At 44.0% G+C, this 20,658-nt stretch overlaps 2 protein-coding genes across 2 annotated transcripts in view; one reads left to right on the plus strand and one right to left on the minus strand.

Annotated features, from left to right (window-relative positions):
* Nucleotides 1–4,739: 4,739 nt before the first annotated feature.
* On the minus strand, nt 4,740–6,253 carry LOC116993749. The gene is made up of 3 exons (XM_033054729.2): nt 5,978–6,253; nt 5,701–5,879; nt 4,740–4,819 (listed from the first exon to the last, which is right to left on the minus strand). The coding sequence occupies exons 1-3, from the start codon at nt 6,125–6,127 to the stop codon at nt 4,786–4,788; spliced, it is 363 nt and encodes a 120-aa protein (XP_032910620.1). The 5' UTR covers nt 6,128–6,253; the 3' UTR covers nt 4,740–4,785.
* The window catches only part of KIF26B (kinesin family member 26B), a 284,770-nt gene continuing 270,215 nt past the window's right edge, over nt 6,104–20,658 (plus strand). Inside the window, exons 1-2 of the mRNA XM_033054728.1 lie at nt 6,104–6,188; nt 6,427–6,828. Coding sequence (XP_032910619.1) covers nt 6,126–6,188; nt 6,427–6,828 — 465 coding nt within the window. The 5' untranslated portion in view covers nt 6,104–6,125. The remainder of the gene's footprint in view (nt 6,189–6,426; nt 6,829–20,658) is intronic.

Genomic DNA, 20,658 nt, shown 5'->3' on the forward strand with positions numbered 1-20,658 from the left:
CACATTCACGACTATGATAGACTAGTGCCTGTGATGCCAGCTCTGTTGTGGATTTGCACTGCTATAAATTACTCCTGCAACCAGAAAGGATGCAGCATAAAAATATGATGATATAAATGCATTGCTGCTTGTTTCTCAGGGCTGCTTGTTCACTTTGCTGTGCTATGGCCACTTACCACCTTCCACACCATCTGCACTGTGTCCCTCGCTCCTAGGATGAAGCAGGCACACGCTGGTTTAGCACTTGTTACCCTCCTTTCCAAAGTGCTTTCTCACTTTGGCACGTGCTGGCCTATGTTCCTCCTATTAATGCTATAATTTGCTAATAGCATTAATACCACCTTCTCCCCTTTTCTGCCCAAAGATGTTTACTGAGAATAATTATTTTGGAAGACGCATTTCTCCTTGGTAGCTAGAAGGTTCTTTGAAGAACATTTAAAAGAAATCCTTTGCCCTCTAATATCTTCAGCCATGTCTCTGTGCTCAGGGAAAATTGCTAGCAGTGTTTCAGAGCCAATTCCTGGCAATTCAGGAGGCCCACAGAGGCAAGCAAGGTTTCTAGACAAGAAGCAGCCTGTATCTTTCTTCGTTAGAGACTGTGACTGGCTGTTGTTACTCCAATGATTTTTTGCTCTGTTGCTGTTCTATGTAATATTTGCATTGCTAGGACTTGGTGGTTTGGGATTTAGAGGTACTCCCAATTTTTCAGGCTTGCCTTTAGTTCTGGAGTTGCAATGAATACTTATTGCCTGAGAAACAGAAAATGGGATTCTGTCAAATTTCTGTATTTGAATTTATGAACTTAACCAAAATTGGCTGCATGCCTGTCACTGCAATGCATCCCACAGCATAAAATGATTGCAAACTTCTCCATGCAACCTTGCTCCATGAGTATATGCATGTGCATGACACTGTATCCTTTATTACTTATGAAAAACACATCAATATTTTATTAATAAGCAGGCATTGATTTTTACTGAGAACATAAAGATTTATGGGAGAAGGGCAGAGCTGTGTGGCAGAAACTATGACAGCAGTTTCTAAAAAATCTATAGAATACTTTCTATTTGAAGCATAGAAAAAAATTCCATTCAAAATGAATCCAAATAGTCCTTTGTGGAAAATAGATTGCTTCTGGTATCAAGCACAGGTGAATTTCAAAGACAACCAGTTTGCAACAGAATGAGACTCTTTGTCAATTTGAACATGAGTGGTTCCCTTTTATTTTATGGAGATATTCAAGAGGGATCTCAGTGGAATAAGGAGAGTACAGGCTAACATCTGTGCAATGACCCTGAGGCAGAAGGACTACACCAAGCAAACAGGGAGATGTAGCCCTGTCAGGAGGACAGGAAGTCCCTGCTGTTGTTTGCTCTAGGAAAAGGTATACTCAAAGTGGACTGATGGGGGGCTGCTGGTAACAGCAGGAAGCAGAAGCTGTAATAAGGACAACCTGGAGGGTTCCCTGTCTATGCTACACCACCTGGAACCAGGGATTGTAGCAGTGTCTGGGAAATACTTATTTTCCAGTGTCAGTCTGCTTTTACCCTGACACACAAGGTAAATCTTGGGACTGACTTAGAAATTGTGGTATAGAAAACACCCCAGCAGACAGCTCTTACAGAGGAAATGCCCAGTCTTCCTTCTCCACGACATCATGCTCAACAATTGTGAAGAACAAGTAGGAAAACACCCTACAGACACATAATATATCCCAGATACTATGGAAGGAACATTACCTACATCAGCAGAACACATTCGGTGCTTACAGCCAACTTCCTCCTCTACTTCATAGTCCTGGCAAAATATTCAGACTCTGCTTATGTGTGTTCTGCTCATGTGGAAGCTTAAGGACAAAAGGATAAAGGGACTTAATGTGTTTGATGTACCAGAGCTTTTTACTGAGAAGGTCCTATAGTGTGGCAAGGGGAAGAGAGCAAGAACTGAAATGGTTTTAGAGATGAAGTATGTCAAACTGACAAAGTTCTGGTGATTTTATTTGCAGCTCTTAATAATTAGCTGTTTCTATCTTTACAATTAATTCTTTGTCAGTATTACTACAAATTCCTTCAATTTCCTCACTGTCCCCCAGTGGACTCCAGCTCATTAATATGCAGCTTTAAGCAAGTATCGGAGCTGTCATGCATTTCAAATCTCCCCTAGGAAGCTTTTTAAAATTGTAAGTAAGACCTGATACTGAGACTTATTAGCACCAAACCTGGAAACAAAGCTTCTGTGCAGGCAGCAATGACTCTTCAAGTTACAGTTGCTGTCACCTTTTTTATCCTGAAATTTATTAAAAATGTGAATACCTCAAAGCACTTCTTTGATGCAGCCAACATTTCCAGCTCTTATAAACTGCTCTTTGTGGGTAGAACTGCACTTGTGCCAGCATCTCAGATTTGAGTGATGAAGCTGAACTTCTAGGTCAGATTTAATTGCACTCACACTGAGAAATACTCAGAAGAAATCCACTGAAGGCAGCAGAGAAATAGTACACCACGGCAAACACACCGAGGTATGATGGAGAAACTGGAAGGTTTTATACTTGCTAGAAGACAGGTCATAACAGCCCACAGATGTGTCATACCTAGATTGAGATCAACATCCAGCCACAATGCTTTGAGACCAGCTTTAGCTTGAACCTCTGACACTTAAACCTGCATCCAAGGGCTTTGGCTCTTGCTCACTTACTCATAAATGTCAGAACAGCCCCATTTTCTCAGCTCTGTCTCAAATTAAGAACAACAATCAGTCTAACTTCTGAACTGCTAGCATAAATGATTTACCAGGACTAAGGTTAAGGCAGATTCCCATGCCTACTGGCTACAATGACAGAGGAAATGTGTAAACTTGAGAGCTGTGGAGCTGCCTGCCATTGGCATGTTGGTGATTCTGCTAATCATCTTTCATTAGTGACATATGGAGTGTAAGGTTTTTGTAAAAGGAAACCAAACCATCTTTCACATTAGAGAGCCTAAAGAGAGGGAGAAAGCCATACCTCAATGCTTCTCAGAGAGAAAATTATTAAACTAGAGAAAGGGTTCTTAGCAGAGCATCTTGCTGGAGTGAAACTATTGTGTCCCATACTTGGTCCAGCACAAAATAACAAGAATGGGAAAGATTTTAGCAGCAAAATACCTCCAACTACAAACTTTGGAATATCTCTCAACTTCTGAAATTGTTCACAATTCAAAACAGGCTTTATTGAAAACCAAGATGCCAGCAAATACTGACACCTGTCAGGAAGGAGAGCTGATGCAACAGCAACAGCTATCGACCAACAAAGTTGCAAACCTGCGAGCTGTGACAGGCGCTCTCCAAATGCACCTTTTTAACATTTCCAGCACACGTGAGACATGGGGAAACACACATTTGCTACTGAGATTCCTCAGGCTCAAAACTCAATTTCATCATGTCCTGAGATCTTAATTTCCCGGCTGGAGGTGTTCTGCTCTCTCACCAGACATGACCCGACTTCTCCACCTCCAACCAAACTCGGCCATGAGCTAAGGACCGAGAAAACCATACTCCTCAAGATTCTGCCATGTGGAAGGCATCCGTCTGTCCTGCTGGGCTCCTCCATCTGCTCCGGCACCTCTTCACCCGCACTGCTGGCGGGCACCGACCGAAGCCGTGAGTGTGAACACACGAACCCATCCCGTTTGGGATGATGCTGGAGCCGGGCTTTAAGAGTTCTGGGAGGAGTTCCGCCCGAGGAGAGGCGCAGCCTTTCGCCCGGAGGAGCAGGGCTGTTCCCGGAGGAGCCGCGGGCTGGGGGTTCCCGGGAGCCGGGGCTGCGCCTCCCGCCGCTCGGTGCCGCGCGCTGCCGGCAGAGGGCGCGCGCCGCCCGCCAACGCCGCCAGGCCGCGCCCCCGCCCCCGCCCGGCCGCCTCAGCCCCGCGCCCGCCCCCGGCCCGGGGGCTCCGAGCGCGGCGGGGCCCGAGCTCGGCTCCTGCTGCCGGACCGGGGAGCAGCGCGGTCACTGCTCCCGCCTCGCCTCCCGCGGGACGGTGCCCGACCCCCGGGCTCCCCCCGCCCGGCTGCCGGGTACGCGGAGCCGCCGTGCGCCCCTGCCCCGCCGGGCGCTGCCGTCCCGGCCCCTGGGTCCGGCAGAGCTCGGCATCCCGGGCCCGGCGTGCGGGTCGGGAGGGCCCTCCGCGCCCCTGCCCTGCCCGGGGGAGCGGTGCCCGGGAGCGGACGTGGTTGGGCAGGCAGAGCTGGTAGCCGAGGAATTCGGGATCTGCCGAAATACAAAGGAAATGTGCCAGCTCGGCACCAGGACCGAGCCCAGAGAGCGAGAGCTGTTACACAGCGGTGTGAGCCCCCAGTCAGCGCCGCGGGGCCAGAGGAGGCTGTACAGCTCTGTGCCGCTGTGGGCTCGCACGGCATTTCCCTGCCTTACCTTGTCATCCCTCTCACGTCTGCCTACGGAACAAACCACGGGATCTCCGCATGCGGATTTATGTGAAACCCATTCACATGCAACAGCAGCTGGGGGGCACCTCCTTTGTTTGCCCGTTTGTTCATCTTTTTGGGGTCACCTATGTAAAGGCGCTGCCGATGCAGCCTGGTTATCTTGGAGGGCATCACTTGTGTCAGCTTTAGATTAAAGCTTTCCTAAACACATCAGGAATGGTTGTTCCTCTCTCAGAGTGACAACATAGTGAAGTTAAAAGACAGCAGAACATTTTACACATCTTTACTACTGGTAGAGTATCTGTAAAAATATGCAAGCACCGGGAGATTCCTTGCTCAGCGATTCAGCAGGCTGGTTTTGTTTCCTCACGGCTGCGGCGGCCCAGGTACACTAGGGATGCTGGAAGGAAGCATTTATATGGAAGTAGCAATAGGAGGTTGGAAAGGTGGATGCAAGTCTCCTGTGTGTTCTGCCCTCTCAGTTGCATCAACCTATCCATGTTATGATCCTATCAGGGGATCTGGCATTTAGCTCTTTATTGCCTCCATTTCTGAGAAAATTACCAACTCGTTCTGAGGGGGAAGATTTATTATAGATGATTTTTCTATCTACAGGATTTGAAATAAAAAAAGATATGTAACAGATACACATGATCAGCAAATGGAAATCGTAATTAGAAAGGAAAGATTAACAGGGACACAAGTCCGTAGAATTTCATTCTTAAAAGATTAATTTATTATGCTCTTGACTGCAAGTTAAATTAATACACGTAGAATTACAACATGGAAAAGAGATGCCAGTGACTGTCATAAATACAGCTTGCTTTTCTTTCCTAGTTATTTAGGGAGGATTGGGAACACTTGTGAAATAACGTTCATTAAAGCCTGAATAGAGACAACTAACCAATAACTGCGGTGGAAGCAACAAGGTTCTCCCCCCTCCTCGCACCCACCCGCCCTTTTCAAGAACGGGGGGAAATCACAGACGTCAGTCAAGAAATACTGCAAAATAAAATGGACCCTCCCGGCAGCCGAGGCATCGCGCAGAGCAGCGGTGAGGCTCTGGCAGCCTGCTGGCAGCCTCCGGCGCCGCCAGCCCTGCAGCTCTGCCGCTGACCGGGGAGCGCACGGGGCTCCGCAGCCCGGGTCTTCCCTTCCCTCCCTTGCAAAACTGTCAGGCACAAATGGGCAGGAGGATATTGGCTGCGAGGGGCGCGGAGGCTCCTCCCAGAGCCTGGATCCCGATATTTTTGGAGGATTTCTTCTAACTCACTTACAAACCTTGGTGAAGGGAACAAGTTGCCGCTGTAGCGGAGGCAGAAAGCGCCTCCGCTTGGGAGAGCGCGGCTCTCGCTCCTTCTTTCGCCTTCTCCAGGCTGCCTTGGATGCTTCAACCTCACTTGCGGATGAGAGCTGTGCTGCCGATGGGGGGATCGCTCCTGACGTGGATGTTGCCGTTTCTGTTAAAACAAGGGTTGTAAGGGAATGAGAGGGGAGACAATGAAGAAAAACCGACCGGGAGAGAACCCCAGCCCCGAGCATTTTCCCGAGAACTGACGGCTGTTTTGGGGCTGAGCGTTCCCGTCGGAGGCGGCGGAGGGAGCAAGCCAGCCCGCTCCGCGAGGGACTTCCCAGGACCGGCTATTCCCTTCGGATGCGGACTGGGAAACCTGTAGGAAATTCTCCCGCCGCCCTGCGAAGCCACCATGAATTCAGTGGCTGGAAATAAGGAGAGGATTGCGGTCACGGCGAGGAGCAGAAAATACGGGGTAAGTTGTCGGCGCCGGGGCGGCTCGGAGCAGTGGTCGCCGCAGCGCCGGGGCTCCTGCTTCTCCCTCCGGGCGGCTGCCGGCGATCGTGCCCCGGCCCCGCGCAACTCGCGCGGTGCGGGGCGGCGGCGCCTCGGGGCGCGGCGCGGGGGCCACCGCGGGCGCGGAGCGTCCGAGCGAAACTTGCCGGCGCCGCCGGGCCTCCCTGCCTGACCCGCTGCTCCTTCTCCCGCTCCAGGTGACCGAGCCCTGCTCCCCCACCAAGCCCGCCGCCCCCTTCTCCCCCGAGAGCTGGTACCGGAAGGCATACGAGGAGTCCCGGGCAGGCGGGCGCCCGGCGCCGGAGGGAGCTGGCTCTGCCCTGGGCTCCTCCGGCACCCCGTCCCCCGGCTCCGGCACCTCTTCGCCGGGCTCCTTCACCGGCTCGCCGGGACCCGCCTCGCCCGGCATCGGCACCAGCTCCCCCGGCTCCCTGGGCGGCTCGCCGGGCTTCGGCACCGGCTCGCCGGGCTCCGGCAGCGGCGGCGGCTCCTCGCCGGGCTCGGACCGCGGCGTCTGGTGCGAGCACTGCAACGCCCGCCTGGCGGAGCTGAAGAGGCAGGCGCTGAAGCTCCTCATCCCCGGGCCCGTCAGCAGCAAGGTGAGCGGGGGCCGGGGGAGGCGGGGGGGGATCTCTGTGTCCAGAGCGGGCCCCAGCAGCCGCCGGGGCTGTCGGCTACCTGGGCTTCCCTCTGCCTTAGGGTTTGTGTTCTTCTCTTTCTTAGTCTTGGTCCTTTTCCCCACCCCCTCCTCCTGCTTCACGTGGAGCAGCGTGCCTCTGTCTCTGGAGGGCTGCCTGACTTCAGGGGCATCTGTGACAGTCCTTCCAGCGCGCTTCTTTCATTGTATTGATAGTGTTTCTGTGCTGTTTACTGAGCGCTGGTTTGGTGGTTTCTTTTTTTTCTTTTGTTTCTTTTTTTTTTTTTTTTTTTCCGGGGGTTGGGGGATAGGTAAGAACGGGAAATTTACACTGGAGTCACTGGTCCGTTCCTCTTTTGCTATCTTTGATTCCTACAGGATGGATTTACAAATAATCTTTAGACTTGGCAGCCACCTTAAGAGTGAGGTGTGTACGTACGGTCTGATGCCAGTGGTTTCTACTTCCATTGAGGGAGGATCCCTCCTGTAGCTCCGGGTTCACATGAGGCACTGAAATGCTGTCTGAGCCCAAAGGTCACTCAGTGAGGCTGTGGCAGACCACGGCATTGAACCCAGTTCTTCCAGGTGATAAGTTATTAGCAGAAGGATAACTTGGTGATGCTTCTCTTACAGAGAAGTGCCAGATTTTTTTTTTTTTTTTTCACATTCCCAATAAGATTTGGAAATACTGGAAGCTGCTGGACTCTGAACGTTGGGTTGAATAATCCCATGCCAAAAGAGGGTGTTAAGAGTTTCTGACATTTGGTCTCAAGTTTTAAGCACTGACTCATCCTGAATACAGTTGGAAACCTGCTTTCTGCCTCTCTTGGGGTACTCCAAAGGCATCCTCTGAAATTCCTTGGTTTTGTTTTGTTTGGTGCTGTTTTTTTTTTTTTTAATTCCTGTTGTGCATATTAGATTAAGGCTAACAGCCCTAAACGAGTGACCAGCAGCCCTTGGCTGACCTCATGCTACTAAAATAAGCATGTAAGCATTGGGTTCCTCCATAGCAACCCTGTGAGCGTTGTATTGTGAATGGGTCTGCAGCTCCTGGAATGTAGTACAATGCAATTTTGTTTGCCTTGTTAGGTCCAGGTACTATCAAATGATAATATTTACTCTTCCACTTCAAAGAGTTTTCATTAGTGGTTACAATAAAGAGGTATCATAGAAAAGAGCCGACTGCTGAGAAGGGGTCCCTGATATTGCTGTTGTGTTGTACTCTCCATGATTTATTTATGTGCTCTCTGAGGGGGAGTTGGTACTCTCATGAACAAAAGACTCAAGGGCTGGTTGCTACCTTGTCTCAAGAGCTGATTTAGCTGAATTATTCATGAACAGGGAAAGGTGGATCCACCAAAATTAATAGTAAATTTAACCATTAATACATGGTTGATTCATTTTAAAGTGGCCCTGTACCAAAATCTTGTCAAATTTCAGGCTGTGTGATTTGACAGTGATTACCAGCTGTGAGTATAGGTGGGAAATTACTGGTACAGATATGGGAGCCATCAGAATAACTGAGATTAGGGGTGGAGGGGAGGATGAAACTAACACCAAGGCACAGTGTTAACTAAAATCAGTCAATTTCTATTTATGTAAATGGTTGCACAGGGCTCCCTTACTGCAGTAGTGATTGACATTGCCCATCCTTGCCTTCCTGAGAAACCACCCTTGTTTCTGTTGCTATTTGTTCTGCTGTTCCCTTAATTTAGCTGATGGTGTTGTACAGGCCAGTCTTTATTTGTATCAGTAACCTTTTAGCCTCCTTACCTATGTTCTTTTTTTTTTTTTTTTTCTGCTTGCACCTCCTTTCTAAACCCTCCAGCTCTGTAGGAGTGCTGCTGACAAAAGTGCTGTCCAATCTGTGCATTTAGGGAGGAGGCACAAGTAAGGTGGACTTCATGGGCATAGGTGACCCTATTTGCTGTGCTTAACAGACTCAGTCTTGTTGAGCAACTCCTGCCTTTGGCACACAACTTCTTTCCACCTTTCTGTGGTGGGTGCTGCTCCCTGGGACTGTTTGCAGAAGTGTCTCTTTCTCTCATCCTTTCTGGCTTGTGGCTGTTAAGAACTTGCTGGGCTTGTGATTTTTGCCTTCAGCAGGTGCTGCCCAGCAGAGTGAGGCTCTGGGCTCAGTGATGTGGGACACAAACATTGCGGCTGGTGCCATTGACTTTTTTGGATTGGGTATGCTGTGGTGGTCTTTGAAGTTTGTTTTTCCTGGTGTTATGGAAATACACACCTGATCAGTGTCTGCTTTGAGGAAAGCAAGGTGTTGGCATGGGCCCTGCTAATTCAGTCACGGCCTGTGAGCTGCCTCTGGGTGTGCCCTGGCTCTGGGAGTCCCTTCTGAGAGTGAGATGTACAAGGCTTCTCAAAAATGTGGAAGGAAACCTGTTTGTGTCTGGGGCAAAACTGGCTTTAATTTAGATTGAGGCTGAAGTCTAATCACACTGTGCTAATGTAGCTGGCATTTTTTCAGGGTCCTTGAAGTCTGCTCTTCATTGCTGCTATGGGAATAGGGGCTTTTTGAGTGTGGAATGGATCTTACCACTGAGTTAAGTGGAAGGAGCAGATCATGTTCCTGATTGTTGGTATTCTCTTAGAGCTTGCAGAGCATCCTACAATTCAAGACTGGTGCCCATAGGACACAGCTAACTGGTGATATTCCTTTATTAGAACTATTAAATGAGGGATTCAAAACGTCATCTTTTAGTCAGCTAGGTCTGATATATATAATTTTCTGTTGCTGTTGAAGACAGCCTAGAAATTTCTGTGGTATTACAAGTACAGTCTGTGGCACCTGTTTCCTATTTATACTGTATTTAGAAATGCTCATGATCTGGGGTTGTGTATATTGCAGAACAAGCAGAATGAGTATGTGTGTCTTAATGTGTAGTAGTAGGAGACATTGAAATTGGTATTAACGTATCCAAATATGAGCCTACACTGATGTTTTTTGACAGTGTGCAGTCATGTAAAGGTTTGTATATGTCTGTCAAGTGGAATAGTATACTTAATTGCTTCATAAACAGACTAGGCTTTGTGCATGAAGCTTTTTATTTGAAGAGAAGCCACACTTAACCTAGAGCAAACTGCTTCTCACTAGATCATTGTTAGTGTTGAGGTGTTTAGCTTTCTATTTTAAATAGAAACATTTTCTCCTAATGCATAAATAAGATGGAAACGTTGGTATTTTCTTTTTTCAGTGAGGCACAAAGGTGAAGAACATATAATTATAGTTGCATTAATTTATTTTAGCTATTAAAAATGCCAGGTTCCCTGCCAATAGCAAAAAACAATAGTGCTAAAAGCTTATTGTTTCTTTTTCCTCCTCTTGTGATACAGATGTGACTTAATGATGTTCAGCAATTACATGCATTGAAGGGGTTATATTTTATGTGAATGAAATCTCATTGTAACCCCCAAGTGAAGCAGGCCTGTGGCAATTGGCACAGGTGGTTGATATGGTTGCACACTGCAGTTTGTGACTGAGGGCATCTTGGAGATTTTGGTGCCTGTTTTTTGTAGTTATCTTCAATGATGATAAAAATTGTCTCAAATTACTAATAGATTTTTTTAATGTTAAGATTTTTCTTAGGCTGTATTTTTGGAAGGGTGTCAGACAAAGTTCTAGCATAGAAATTTATGGCATCATACTCCCAAATTTATCAAAATTTGTGTGAGATCTGTTTGCTTTGAATTCAAACCTGTGACACCACCTGTCTTCAATGAGCACCTCACAGGCATCTAACAACTGAAGAGTTGGTCTATTGATATGTAACAAATTATGTTGTGTTAATAATCAGTGAAATGCTAATAAGAATGCTCACAGACAGGTATAAATTTGTTAGTATGTGGCTCCAAAAATCCTGAATGCAGCCTTTAAACTGAGGTAATTTGAGAGTGTAGACATTAATTGCTGCCTGGCCCTATTGTGATAGGGCCAGGAAGTAAGAGTTTACTATCAATGGTAAGGATGGGTAGCACTGATGTTATTAGGTGGTTTATCTTGTGGACTTCCCCTTACCTAAAAACTCTGTGCTCCTGTGTATAAGAATTGGGTAGATTCTGAGCAGTCTTCATCTCTCTGAGTACAAGAAAGGAAAGAACTGGCATTCAGGGTACAGTTTTGTTTTGGTTTTTTTCACCCATTTACTGGCATGATCCTGTTTTTTTGCTTACCTATTGTTGAATTAGTCTTCTCATTCAGGGGTGTTTAGTGGTCAAAGACTTGACTCATAATTGCTAATAATGAAGAAAGCCCTGAAGATGATATAATGAGAAATAGGTTTGTTAGCTGGTAGCTACTTTAGAAACATTCCCATTAGGGACAGGACAGTAATAAACCCTTCCACAAAGCTTAGCAAGTGGCAGAATAATGGAATTTCATTTCTGTTCAGACCTTTAATTTGTGAACAAGCATGGCCAGTCTGTACAGTGGCTTAATTCACTGTGCAAAAAAATCTCAGGCACCTAATCATTTCATCCCAACTCATTGTAATGCAGATAGGATTATTGCATTAGAAATGTGATTTTAAATGGCCCCAGGCAGTAATTTGTCAGCATTTGGGAGGATTAACTCCATTAAAGTTTAGGCAACAACAACCATTCTTTTGTGTTGCATCACAGGTCACAATACCAAACATTTAGCATAACTCATCTGCGAATCTTCTTACAATTGTATGTTTCCTGGTAAGTTGGGAAGCTGAGCTCCTTCACTTGCACTGGAATTACAGCTGCTTGCAGAGGTCTAGAGGAGACACACGGGTGTGCCTTTGATGCTGATGAATTAATGTAAGCCCTTTTCTAGGAGCAGCTGGAAATCTTGCCACTGCAATCCGCAGTGTCAACATGTGAAATAATATAACTATTTCTTTTGAGCTTGCAAATGTCTTTGAGGTAAGGGTGAAGATGCTGTGTGGTAAAGACTGCTCTTTAGGAAGCTGTCAAAACCATTAGCTCTGCAGCTTTCTTTATGGGATGAAAAAGGCTTGTCATTACTAAGTGCATTGGAAATTAGAAACCGGCCTATGGTTATATTTCGTGAATAGAAACTATAGTGTTTCCTATCAGAAAAGAAAATATTTTTAGACCACAGACGCACTGTTGAGGGTGAAGAGGGAAGTATTGATCAAGTGAATCTCTGGGGAGGAGAAATTGTGGTTTTTTTTTTTTTTTTGGGTTGGTTTTTTTTTTGCAAAAACTTGGCTGTGCATCTGAAAACATTGTATTCAGAAATACAGAGTCAATGCTGAGTCTTTAACTGGCCTCTTCATGCAGGATGATGAAGCGTCTTAAGGTGTTTTATGCATGCCATGAATGCTGCACTGATGTCCAAAATCACCTTGTATCTTCAAATAATCTTGCATTTCCTTAGGAGTAAATGTTGCAACATCCACAGAAATCTTGCATAATAACTATACACCAAAGTCCTATGCTTTTGGAAAGGGAAAAGGAACAAAGATTGTCCATCTGAGTTCCCCAGACAGTGTTTGAAAAAATGTCACACATTACCAGTGTGGGTCGTGGGCATGTAATGGGAGTCACGCTGGCATCAGCAGATTATTAGAACATTGCAGGGCTGAAAGACGCGGTGGTTTTGCCACATCAGCAGCACACAGCCTTTGACATCGTGTAATTGGGGTGCTTCCAAGCACTGAACCTGCAGCCTGCCACCGCTATAAACTTGACTGTCATGCTCTACATAATGATGTAGTCAGAACTCCAGCATTTTGTGACATGAGGTCTGCGTGTCAAAAGCACAAGAGATATTCTAAGTTAAATTGCTAGCTTACATCTTGCTAGTGTCATCTGTGGCTTGAGAGGCATTGATGTTGTTAAAATGGAGGAACACCTTCTCTGCCTGCCACTGAATAAATAATCCCTAGCCCGTGGTACTTGTTGCTGAAGCTGCAATTCAAGAAGTATCCCAATTGCAGAAAAGCAGGTTGTTTATTGGGGTGTTGTTACAAATTACAGTTTGCTTAATTCAAATCAAACACACAAAGTAGTATCCTAAGAACAGAAAGTTTAGAAGTTTAGAACTCAGTGACTTGTGTTGCCCACTATTTTCAATTACTTTCTATGACATCTTGCTACATTAAGCCAGGTTTAGTTTTGTTTTTTGTAACTAGGAGCATAGTGAAGTGGCTAAGAATTCTGTTTGTCTCTGGCTTTGAAACATGAAATACATAATCAGACTTGCTACAGATTAGACTTATTTTGTACAGTTATAGTATCTAGTTATCATCTACAACCAGGATACGAATCTGCTCATGCTGCTTTTCCCTCCACTCTCCTGTTTGGAAAATTTTACAGTATAGCTTAGTAATATTTAGATGATAGTGTTTGAAGTGTCTTTAAGTAAAATCAGACCAACACAAGACCCTTCAAAGGGCGAGGGAGAGACGGAACTGTTTTGAACCTTTCCTGAAGGCTGAAACATTCTGTAAGACACACCACAATCTGAAATTCTTTCCTTGTAGCCTGGATCTAAACATTGTCAGTCGATTGACTCACGTGAAATTTACCTTGGTGAGGGCATTTGGACTTCAGGAAAATCAGTAGGATGTAATTTAGTCCACAGCTTCATGTATGATATGGCTCTAACCAGGGAATACTTGTGTGCCTTTGACACAGCAGGCATGCTGCTATGGCAGAGCAGGTCTGAGACCTCCTGGCCCCTTGTGGCTTCCCCTGTGCCTTTCCTTTGTCCTTTCCATATGAAGGTCATAAGTTAGCATCACTGCAGGTCTCTGGTGTGAATACACATTGATTGCTTCCTGCCTTAGTTCTTATAAAAATGATAGATAGTTCAAACACTTTCAATAATGCTTCTTTCTGAACTCAGATCCTTTTGATCAGGGAGTGACTAGATGTGCTATTGCAACAGCAGATGCAAGGAGCCAGTGATCTCTGAGAAAGCTACTGATGAGAGCAGCACAATGCATCCAACCGTGGCCTCCATTGTAACTGGAGTACAGAATACAGGGATTACTTTTTAATTACTTTACAAAAGAGGCACTAAAGGAAAATATGGTACCAGCTATACAAAAGAATCAGCCTTAAGGAGTTGGTGTGTTCAATTGCAGCTTGAATTTATTGCTATGGTGTCAGAATTCAATTTATTTAAAAATAATATAGTGTAATAAGGCTGTTTAAAAACTACATACTGTTCCAGCATTGGTATACTACTTAAGTTATTTTTGTCTTCAACTGTGTTTATTTTTATTGTGGAGTTTTATTATTATTTATTTATACTGTCATGGTTTAACCCCAGGCTTGCATGCTCTTCCCCACACCACTGGGATTGGTGAGAGAATGGGAATGGTAAAAGTGAGAAAATTTGTGTGTTGAGATAAAGACAGTTTAATAGAGAAAGCAAAAGCCAAGGAATTAATTCACAACTTCCTGTGGGCAGGGAGGTGTTCAGCCATCTCCAGGAGAGCGGGGCCCGTCACACCTAACAGTGACTTGGGAAGACAAACACCATCACTCCACTTGTCTGCAGCACAAAATGCTATCCAAAACACAGCAACTGGGAAGAAAATTACCTCAGCTGAAACCAGCACATTGTTATTAGGATCTTCTGTACATACTGTATTATTAAATCACATAGTATGTGGTTGATCTTGAATTTCTTATGGATTATAAGATGTTTTCTGGGAGGGAAGAGAAGAGACTTAATTCTGAAGAAACTTCAGACTGGTTTCTTTTTCTCAGATTTCTTCTGAAACTATTTGGTAGTAGTGTTTGTAGGTTTAAAAGTAATGAATTGCCAGGGAAATTCTGCTCAAGAGACCTGAGGAAACCAATAAAGTATTAAACTGAATTTGGTTTGCAATTCACCATGAAAACTCAAGACTTTCCTTGGAAGGAGCTGGACACTTCTAGATAAAGTGTTTTTTAATACAAAATTTTTGTATTGCATGTTTAAAATTGTTGCACCTTCCTATTAAACAAAGAAGGGCTGAGTCTTCTCACTTTGTTGCCCTCCAAATAGGAGAACTTAACTTACAGGCCACAAGGTATCTGTTTTGTTAGAGTCTTATTTGATAGATCTGGTAATTCAGGGAAAAAAGCGTCTAGTGTATTTGAAAAATTACTGTATTCTTGTAAAAGCTATTCCAAGCCAAACTGAGTGTGCATCTGGAAAGCATGTTAAATTTCTTGCTGGTGGTATGTGTCACAGGAACTGTGTATGCTGAGTGTGGGATATCTGTATCCAGTGCAATATGACTGATGCAAAACATCCATCTAGCTCTAGGAAAGCTGGCTTCCTTTTCTGTAGGAAAATTTTAAATTGGGAATACAGTCTGTGTTTTGGCTTCCAAATTACCCTCAAGTAGAATTTGCTTTATATGTATTTATTCCTTGCAAATGTGTTTTGACCTGTGGATTTCTTATGGTCTATTAATAGCAAGCCTCTACTTATTTTTCCTTATGCTCCCTAAATCATATATACTTTGACATGATCATTTACTTGCACCTGAGTATTCACAACAGCTTCTCTATTCTGTGGGCTTGCACTGGAACAAAATTCTGCTCACATCAATGTTTGGGCTTAAGCAAATGAAAGGAGACTTTGATATCTACCACAGTAAATATTTTCTTTTCCTGAAGAAAAAGTGAAATTTCACAGTGGTTTGGGGGTTTCAACTTTGTTCAGAACTGTCTGAGGAGAACTGCCTCAGGATGGAGTTAATTTTGCCCAAGTTGTGCATGTTTAATTCCCTCTTTCTCTACCACCCTCAAAACTGACTGAAGATGAATGAGGATTCTGTGAGCCTCTGTGGTGTTCTGGTGGGAATTGCCCGTTCCTTTTATCCCAGGTGTACTTGAAGATATGAGAGAGAGTCCTGCAGTGCTGAAGAAGGTGTTTGCTTGGAGGCCATTATTAAAAGCAGGGCAGAACTGGCCTCAGCATGTTTCTGTCCTGGCTCCTGTAAGTCACCTGGGCAAACTCCCATCTTACCAAAGCCAAACTCAGACTTTATTATGCTCAAGTTATTCAGGAGAGCAGACTTCTGCCTGCTAACTGATTGTCTGGATGATTACATGCTACTATTTCAGTTGGACACTTTTATTTTTCTGTGCCTCTTGGCTAAATGAACCTCTGACCTGTTAAGTGCCAAATGCTGAAAGAATTACCCGTTTACTCCATCCAGCTGATGGACTCCAGCAGAAAGCCTAGTGGGCAGTAAGGCAGCCTTGGCTTTAAGAAGGTGCTGAACAGTGACAATAGAAGTCATTACTCTTCATTTCTCTATTAGTTTCACTGCTCATTTAATAGTGATGGGCAAAGAAAAACATTAATATCCTATATCCAGCAGCCAAATGTGCCAAAGTGGGAGTGTGACTCGTGTATTTTCCTCTTTCCTAATGGTATCATTAAAATTTAACAAGTCCTCTAAATCATGTTAGTAGTCCCAGGGTTAATATGCTGAGATTGCTGGCAGCATTCCCACAGGAAGAGTTAACAGTGGCTGAGGCTGTGTGGCTGGCATTTGTTGCTCAGAGGGAGGTGTTGGGACTGGAGAAGCCCTGGCACCAGAAAGGCACCATCAGGTCTTCAGTGATGGGGGCATTTACAATACACATACATGTTCTTTGCTATTTACCTCTCCCTTTTCACTCCCTTCTTGCTTTTCTCTCCTCATTAGCCCTAAAGCTGTCAGTTCATCTCATCTGCTGTTAGATTTCTAATGGAAATTCTTGACAATAAGCCTGCATACGTGTGAACCCTACAGGAAGGCACACAAGTGTGCTGGTCGGTGTGAGTGTCGGATTTAAGAGATTGTTAGACCATAGATGGCTTTTACTGGAGGTCGAGAAGGCTAACAAAGTGGGAGATGCAATTAAAATGGTATTTGTTAGAAAGGAATGGCTTGCTCTCTGGGCAGACTTAACATGGGGAAATGATGGGTAGCTGGCAGGCCATTAATGATGGCTTTGTAAGCAGCTCTGCAGCATGGGTGGTAAGCCTAAATCCAGAGCTGTGCTTTTAGTATGCCTAATAAGACTTCCTTTTTTTATTTTTTTTTTTGTGTCAAATCCATTTCTGAATAATGGATTTGACAAAAATTCTCAGGATTTTAGGTTAGATTTAGAGGTGGGTGAAAAGTTATGGTGGATAAGAGAGGAAACTGTTTTTTGGGAGCCTTCTGCATCACCTTGAAAACAAGCCTCTGCAAGATTTTACAGAGTTGATCTTTGTAAAGTCATGGATTTCAGTATTCTGTTGAAAAGGCTGTTTGGTGAGGAATATGAGATGAGGCAGGCAACTCATTGAAATTCGTTCTCATTTTAAGTGAACAGTTGGGATCTGCTTCTTGTAAGCTCTTGACAGCAGCTTAATTTTTACAGGTATTTGATCACATCTCTCCTTTGTCCTGTTGGGTTTTTGTGTTTGGTTTTTTTTCTTTTGTTTGGTTGGCTTTCCCCACACACTATTGAACTCTTCAGTGTTTGGCTTCATAATAACTTTTAATAATTTTCAAAATTGCAGGGGGTGGGGTAGGCACTTAAGGCAGATTGGCCAATACCTTTTGGTGTCTAAAAGACATGAGCAGCTGCGAGTATGGAAAGGGCCCAAGGAGAAATACGAGAGGAAGAATACAAGGTGTGGAGACAGAAATGAAGTGAGGAATGAAGTTGGTCCAGGCAGCAAAGCCACAATGCTTCCATGGGACAGGTGGCATGCTGAGGAAGCAAGGAGAAATGGGCAATAAACCAGGGTTCTGTAAAAGCCTGAGCTTGCTTTAAAGTCTTGCAGAAATTATGCATATGAAGGCTATATTTTATTTTTCCTTAAAAAAACTACCCCTAAAATTTGTCTCTGTCTGTCTCTTTCTTAAAGCAGAAAGTAGCAAGCAGCTAGAAGAGTGGAAAGCATTAACTCAAAGTTGTCTTTGGTTTAATGCACTTTGGCATTTTTTTTGTGCTGAAATTTATTTTTTTATCCAAAGGCTAAGGTGCTGCTGTATCCTGTGATCTAAAGATATGACTGGGTTTTCTTTCTTACATCTAATTGATTTGTTTCTCTTTTTACCAGTCACAAAGACATCTATGTTCTATAATGTCAATTTGAGATTTAGTATGAAATAGGAATGTGGTTCGTTGCACTAGCAATTTTACCCAGCATAACAAATAAATGATGTATCTTTTAGTGCATCAGCAAAAGGAATGAGTTCAATCTTTCCTTTGCCTCTCTCTGAAGGAAAAAATGTTTGATTTCTAGATTAATTTGAATTTTTGTAGTGTTAAGCCTAATAATTCTGTTGTGCTATTATACTAGACACTCTAAGGCATGCTATTAAGTAGCAGTGCTTGTTAATACTTTAAAAGCGGGACAGAATAAAGAGTTAAGGTGCGAGAGGACAGCTGAAGGTGGAGGGGTACACATAAAGGCTGAATGCACTGGCACTGATGGCTCTAAATGAAGCACTTTACAGACTGAAGTGTTTTAAACTACCATTCTTCTTTGTCAGTCCTAGTTACTTGGTTCTTCCTAGCCTAGTCTGCTGCTGTCTTGCCTGTTTAATATTCCACTTAAGTATAACAAGAGATGAAACATCCAAGATGCCTGTATCCTCCAGGAGTCAGCACTACTGATGGGAATACTTGTGTTAGCTGTTTATAAGCAATGAGCTAAACAGGGCTATAAAGAGCAGAGGGAGCAGGAGGGAAACTGTTGTGACTTCTCTTAATTTGCTGTTCTTTTTATCAGCAAAGGAAATAAATTTTGTAGCTTTCCTGCTCCAAACCTATGTGCTCTGGGTAATACAAATTGTTTCAATAAGCACACCCTGCTAAGGCCTAGATAAGGGTTATTTCTGTGCCTGAAATACCAAGGACTAGAGTGTGCTATGTGGAAGGCTGGTGTGGAATCATGCTGCTGAGGAAGCTGTGTGTAGTAATGCGCATGGGTGACACTGATAAATGGCTCCTCTAAGCAGGCATCTGCAGCAAATTGTCACATTGAGACTTCCCAGCATACCCTAGACCTCGGCATGAATGAAATCTCTGTTGTGCCATTATTTACCCACCTCCATGTGAAGTGAGAGGATAGGATTCATTGCTTCAGTGCAGCTTTTATGAGTTTGCTCTCTATGTACGTATGTGCGTATATATTTCTTTTCCTGCAGCAATGACTGCACAAGTCCTGGTGCTCTCTCATTGATTAGAGATCACAGCTTTCTGAAAACATGGTTTTCAGGGTAAAGGATGGGTCTTTTACTTCTAAAAACCTAAAATGAAATAAGTTTTATTTATTCTTGTTTTTGACTAGATACATGGCTAAAGGTAAATGATAAGCATGGTTTGGTTTTTGTTGATTTATCTTGTTTGTGGCTGTTTTTAATAGAGGTTGTGGTGCCTGGAAAAGGGAAAAGCTTGGATTGTTTTCCTTTTTGAAGAGTCATAATGACTGTCTTTAAAAGGCCGTGAGATGGTCTTCAAATCTATTTTGCACTGAAGAAGTCTCATCTTTTCCTTATCACTGGACATCACTGATTCATGACAAGAATCAGACTTGCTTTTCACCTTTCTTCAACACGTGTTTTGTTTTTTTTTTTTTTCTGTCTTTAAGGTGATTTTTCTAGGATGACTTATCATTGAAACTCTGGTAATTTTAGCTTTGATGAAAAGGTCTCTTGAGATCAGGGTAGAATTTCTCACCAACCTAGAAAAAAAACATAGGCAATTTTTTGTAGTTAGCATATATTTCCAGTACATAAAGATCTCTAAGTTCCCTGCTCTTTTAAATTTCAGCCAATATGTCAAGCTTCAGGGCTCTAAGCTGCTGTGAATTTACCTGCAAGGATGTAAAATGATAACCTCTGATGCAGCAGCAGGAAGGTAGCACAGTGTCAGGCCAGAAGGACACAGCGCATACACACAACTTAGCTACTGGATTACACTAACAAGCACCTTAACCACCGTTTGCCTTCATGGTGACGTGCATGAATCTGGGGTGAGTTGGGGTGCAGCTGAAGTGAGGATGGATGTCCTGTCCCACCACCCTGCTGTGGTGTTGATGGCTATCCCCAGCTATTGCCTCCACCCTGCTGCTGCAGCTCTCTTAAATTGTTGCTTCATTATTGGGGCCCTTAGCTTCTTGCCGTCCTAGTCTTTGCTCTCGGGCTATTTCTGTATGTCTTGCTGGCTTTCGTAAAAATATTGAGTATTTGCTGGTGATGTGGAATTGGACTTTGCCTATGTAATTTTCCATAGGTAAAGACCTTTTTCAATCACTTGGTGGAAGAGGACAGATGCTCTTAGAGGTAGTTAGAGGGTTTGTAGCATTAAGATGCTCACAGAAGTCACAGGGTTTCACAGAACTGTGAATATTCACACCAATGTGCCCATTACCAAAGTAGATTCATCTCATCTGAGTGAAATATTTGCCTTTTCTGTTTTTACAGCTGAGAAGAGTTACAGAGCAATGTAGTGAACTTATTAGTTGGATAAAATGGTCCAGGTTTCTTATCTGCTTGTGATGTGATAGACTTTTCCCTTTCTTGCTAATGTTGGTCATCCCATCCTCCAGCAGTTCTATGCTAACTAGGTGTTGGCTTTTCTGACTGTACAGAGAGGGACTTATGGTTTGCATTTCAAAGCTGTCAGCCTTAAAGGAATTGGAATATGGCAGTTGAATATATGGTAACTAATTACCCAGGTATAACAAAAAATTATGTGCAAAGACCTTGACTTCTGATTCTTTGTCTGGTACCAGAAATTGGCTGTTAGTTTAACAATAACAAAAAAAAAATTGTAATGGGGTTAG

Source organism: Catharus ustulatus, chromosome 3, assembly GCF_009819885.2.
Source record: "Catharus ustulatus isolate bCatUst1 chromosome 3, bCatUst1.pri.v2, whole genome shotgun sequence".
In the NCBI taxonomy this organism is placed as follows: domain Eukaryota; kingdom Metazoa; phylum Chordata; class Aves; order Passeriformes; family Turdidae; genus Catharus; species Catharus ustulatus.